This window comes from Pelmatolapia mariae, linkage group LG16_19, assembly GCF_036321145.2.
Source record: "Pelmatolapia mariae isolate MD_Pm_ZW linkage group LG16_19, Pm_UMD_F_2, whole genome shotgun sequence".
In the NCBI taxonomy this organism is placed as follows: Eukaryota; Metazoa; Chordata; class Actinopteri; order Cichliformes; family Cichlidae; genus Pelmatolapia; species Pelmatolapia mariae.
The window spans coordinates 18041335-18046809 of record NC_086241.1 but is presented as its reverse complement, the minus strand read 5'-3'; the positions used below and the strand labels follow the sequence as shown (position 1 = coordinate 18046809).

General features: G+C 38.0%; 1 protein-coding gene across 1 annotated transcript; it reads left to right on the top strand.

Moving 5' to 3' along the window:
- Positions 1-390: 390 nt before the first annotated feature.
- On the top strand, positions 391-3110 carry LOC134644144 (endothelin receptor type B-like). Its single transcript, XM_063496886.1, has 7 exons — positions 391-807; positions 939-1051; positions 1238-1442; positions 1649-1789; positions 1871-2004; positions 2125-2233; positions 2943-3110. The coding sequence occupies exons 1-7, from the start codon at positions 391-393 to the stop codon at positions 3108-3110; spliced, it is 1287 nt and encodes a 428-aa protein (XP_063352956.1).
- Positions 3111-5475: the final 2365 nt, after the last annotated feature.

Below are 5475 nucleotides of genomic sequence, written 5' to 3'. Positions count from 1 at the left end.
AGGGTGATGCATCAAGGGAAGTAATTACAGTCACTACTGACAGATCGATGACTAATGCTGACAACAGTACCTTAGTCTATAAAACCCTGATTTTCCTCAGCCGAGTTATAGCAGGCAACAAAGAGCCGTCCTTTGTATTAAACATACAGCCTGTTTATTATTACAGAGACTATCTGCAGGCAGTGTGTATGTGTTCATCTGAAGGTAAGCTGGGAATCATAATCAATGCTATTATTAATATTTTTTCCCTTTTAAATAAATAAAAATAGGTTAAATGAATCATTTACATTACACTAAATCGCAAGGCTAATTAGCTGTGCTGATTATTGCAGCTTTCATTTTTTCCATTCCACAGTTGGCAAAAAGGCATTTTTGAGGAATTTTACAACAATGCGGATTTTGACTCTTGTTCTGTTTTTGGGAAATCTTCTTGTCGGTGAAACGGCCAACAACCAGGACTCAGAACCATCTCCTGTAATTGAGCTCTCTGCAACAACCTCCCCTGGTTTATTAATACTGGAAAAGGAGAAATCCAACAGCTCAATTCATCCACCTCAAGTAGCAGGACCAAAAACATCACACCCTCCTATGTGTTCAGAGTCAGCTGGAATCAGAGTCACCTTCAAATATGTCAATATTATAGTTTCCCTGCTTGTTTTCGTTGTTGGAATAGTGGGGAATTCCGCCTTACTTCGAATTATCTACGTAAACAAACGCATGAGAAGTGGCCCTAACATTCTCATTGCGAGCCTTGCTTTGGGAGATCTAATCCACATTGTGATAGACATTCCAATCAACGCTTACAGGGTGAGTTATTTACCACATGGTGTGCAATTATTGTTTTCTTTTCTGCACTTAATTTCAGCTGGAATTGATTGTGGGTGTGGGTATTTTTCTTTTTTTAAATTGCCAAAAATGCCCTTTTGTTTTTGTTGCAGCTCATGGCAGAAAATTGGCCCTTCGGTTTAGTACTTTGCAAACTCATTCCCTTCATACAAAAAACCTCTGTTGGAATTACTGTGTTGAGCTTATGTGCCTTGAGTGTTGACAGGTAAGGAGATAAACAGCACTGTCCTGTGCCCTCCAAGAAAATAGTGTTCCGTGCCTCCTATCTGTATTTCATCAGGCAGACAGATTTATTTAGCATTAGCCCTTGAAATGTTCTTTAGCTGAAAATGCATCATTGTTACAGACAAAAAGTTCCTCAAGCCATAACATTTTCTCATTGATTTTACAGATACAGAGCTGTTGTGTCCTGGAATCAAATCAAAGGCATCTGGGTTTCAGTGTGGACAGCAATTGAAATAGGTCTGATATGGGTTATTTCTATCCTGCTGGCTGTCCCTGAAGTTGTGGGCTTTGATTTGATAACAATGGACTATAAAGAAAAGCGTCTCACGATATGTCTACTACACCCAATGCAAACCACGGGGTTCATGCAGGTGATGTAACTGTCTCCATAACATTTACGTTTTCATACCAATTGTCAAAGATAACTATAAAATGTAATAATTATCATAGTTTTTCTTCTGTCTTCAGCCAGCAGATGCAAAGTATGTTTGTTTTCAACATACACGTGTGTCAAAATTGTTTCTTGAATGCTGCTCTCGCGTCCACGACTGATAGCCTTGTCGTGTTCAACCAACAGATTTATAAAGCAGTGAAAGACTGGTGGCTCTTTGGCTTCTACTTTTGCATGCCACTGGTTTGGACTGCAGTGTTCTACACACTGATGACCAGGAAAATGCTGAGAAAAACTGAGACTACATTATGCGAACACATCAAGCAGGTAGCATTGTGGTTTTTGGCAGATTTTGCATCATTCTGGCAATGTTTAAAGCTTATTTTGATCATGTCCTTTCTTTTGAAGAGAAGAGAAGTTGCAAAAACTGTCTTCTGCCTGGTGATTGTGTTTGCACTCTGCTGGTTGCCTCTGTACCTCAGCAGAATCTTGAAATTAACAATTTATGATGAAAAAGATCCTAATAGGTGTCAGCTGCTGAGGTGAGCACAAAGTACTAAGAACCTTTAATTTAAAGTTTATTTATTTATATATAATTTTTTTCTGCTGTTCACTGGCCAGCCTATGAGCTTTCCTGACATTTTCTGACAACTCTTTTTCAGTGTCTTTCTTGTCCTTGACTATTTTGGCATAAATATGGCATCCCTGAACTCATGCATCAACCCTATTGCATTGTACATTGTCAGCAAAAGATTCAAGAGATGCTTTAAGGTAAGCGTCATGCTCTTATTGTTATTCTTATAGATGGCACTATTTAGTTTAAATAAATCGGGTATATCTTGAAAACATATTGGTCCACATTGTATGAGCTATCAGGGGTGTCATTAAGGACATATGGAGTCATGTCTGTAAAATAGCCAGACTGCAGCGAGTAATAACCTGAGGGGGTAATAAGTGAAAATGGTCTGAGAAAAAAACACATCATCAGACACTTGGCAATCTACCAGACAGTTGGTCACTGAATCAAAGTGACGTGCTATAAAAGAAGAAGAAAACATCGCTTCGAGGCAATTTTTAAGGGAAAAAAAAAAATCAAGAGCCTTTATTGTACCACAAGTTCAGAAGAAGATACCTAAAACATTCTTTCATTTATTTTATCTATACTTACATTTTTTTGCACTGCACAATACATGGATTTTTTTCTTTATAGCAACATATTTTTTATGTAATATTTATGAAACACCCAAAGCTGAAGCTTGCTTTAAACAACTGTCTTTCCAGACTACATATCTATTCCCGATAAGGTTTGCACTCTCTGAATTAATGAAAACTCAATCTGTGGATCATTAGCGATTGCTTTACTGTAGATTTGGACAGGAAATACTTCACATAAAAACTTCATAATAGGCAGTTTTCGCCAGGTGAAGCTGATGGGAAATGTTTGTTGTCCTCTGACCAAATTTTCCGGGTGGTCCTTCAGGCATGTCTGTGCAGGTGTCTACCTCTTCAAGCTGTTGCCCATGACGAGATGCAGTCTGTTTTGAAGTCCAGAATGCAGGATCAAGCCTCAGAGCAGAGCTGCAACATCAAAGCTCACAAGCAGACTCCTGTACCTGAACCTGAGCAGGAGAACACCTTACTGTGCTAACAAAACTCGCTGTGAAAACACTTTGTGAGATTGTCGATATATCTTTATTAAATATACATGGCCATCAAAACAGCTACAAAGGCAGCTCTATCGGCAGCTCGGCAACCTTGACATGCCATCCTAATAATATAAAATACCTTCTGAATAACATGGAGCCCTGTCTTTTGTAATGCTGTCGTCAGTTGAACATCTGCTTTGGCATGAGCAACCTGGAGTCAGACTGTTCAGACTATTTGCCCTCGAGGCTTGACTCACTCCCTAACATTACATCAGATTTTACCTAGTACCTATCCTGTATCATGCATCACAGTTCTCAAATCACTGTTTTGGGCACGATGTTAACCTGGCACCCATCAACAGAAATCTTGTCACGGCTTAGCGCCTGCATATATATATTATCTTAATTCTGTTTCTGGATTCTGGAAAGAGACTATGCCAGAGGAAATTAAGCGAAGGGGAATTCAGAATTATTATGGTGGGTTTTATGAGGTAGGGTGTATTATTATCTCATACTATTTACATATCTGTTAACTTTCATATGCCGCACATCATTTCAAGAGTTTATGGCATTCTTTTCCTGCATGAACCTTGAGAAATATATCAAATTGGTGCCACAAGTAGATTTCGTCTCCACTACTGAATGACTGATTGATGGTGGCCTATTTTTAATGCATTGTTAAATGTGTAATGCATGGAGACACTTTATGAAAGACCTGTGAGTGGGGGAGAAGAAAAACGAAGATGACAGAATGAGGTCAGGAAGAGAGAGGGATTGGGGGGAGTCTGAGGGGGGCACCTGATAGGTCTTCCTGTCACAGGACAAGGCAAGCACAAATAGAGTGCTGCTCTCCCAGCTAACGCTGTATCAGTCTGCAGAAGTGTCTCGATGCTGTGTGCTGGAATGCCTATTAAAAGTTTATCTTGTGTAAGTAAACTTGACTGTTTGCAAAAATGGAGACGTTTGTTTGAATAAAAGCTTCTGACTTCTTGTTATGATTTGTGATGCTTATACAAAAGAGAGGTGCATACTGATCAAAGAAAGCCTTTATTTGAATGCTTTTTATTTTTTTGAACTGTTGTATACACCAGCGAAAATAATAAAAACACTGACAGGTTAAATGAATTACAGTGATTACCTTGTTATAATCATAAGCAATATTTTTTTTAAATGTCCACAACTGCAGTTATGAAGTCACAGGCTGAGCGTTTTTTGCAGTTGCCATGTTGGTGTTTTGAACAGGACGTGACAGGTGATGGGTAAAAATCTGTGTTAAACCGAGGACACGACACGCTTATTGGTTAAGGACTTGTCAATCACAATCACAAGTGACTGACAAGTCCTCTTTGGCTAAGGGCTTGTCAATCACAAGTCCTTAGCGAAAGAGCATTTCCTGGATTATCCTCCTGTCTGATTCTAACAATGGCATTACAAAATGAACTTCATGTTTTATTCAATATGACCTGAAACTAGTGACTGAGCCAATCAAGTCATCGGAAAGTGTTCACTGAGGTCATAGAGCTGTGAGCTGTTTTCCAATATCTTTCCAGCTTGTCTTGTTTTTGCAACCAAAGGAGTCGCCCCCTGCTGGACATGAAGAAGAATGCTGGCTTAAGTCAAATCTCCTTTCAGACCTTTGTTACAGTGCCACACTCTAAGAAATAAAACGTTGGATTTAATTGACAAAGTTAAGGCAATCTTTTCCACAAAACCTGGTCAATTAAACATAAATCAATATGGTTGTTATCTGCAATTTCAATGGTGATGTATATCAGAAGTGAAATTGTTCTATAAAAGCAACAGCTTTCCTTTTATTGTTACTATTTAACACTATTAATTAGAATTTAAACACTTTGTTCATTTTATTAACTGTATTGCTTTAGGTTCAATTGACAATATTAATTTGAATTTAATGGCACCATTTAGATTGTGTTTTGGACTTAATTAATTTGATTAATAATGATTTAATGAATAGTTTCATCTATATGCTAAATGTTTAGGTATCAACAAAACAAGTCTAGAAAGGTTCCTGAGTTGTCATCTATACATTGTAATTAGGTGTTTGGACCTTTCAGAGGTCTTCAGCAAAGGTCTAACACTTAACTACAGAGTACAGGTGACAACTCAAGAACCTTTTTGCACTTGCTCACACGTTAACATTTGTAACATTCAAGATCCTTGCACTTCAATAGAAAACTCTTACACTAAAGCTTACATAAAGTGTAAATGCAAAAAAGGGTGCTGCATCAACAACTTTATTTACGGTAAGCCTTAACAAGGCAAAGCTTCTACAGGGAACAACACCGCATAAGGCAATATTAAATGCTTAGAGTGCATGACCAAAATTTAAACATTGGAAACAACTTT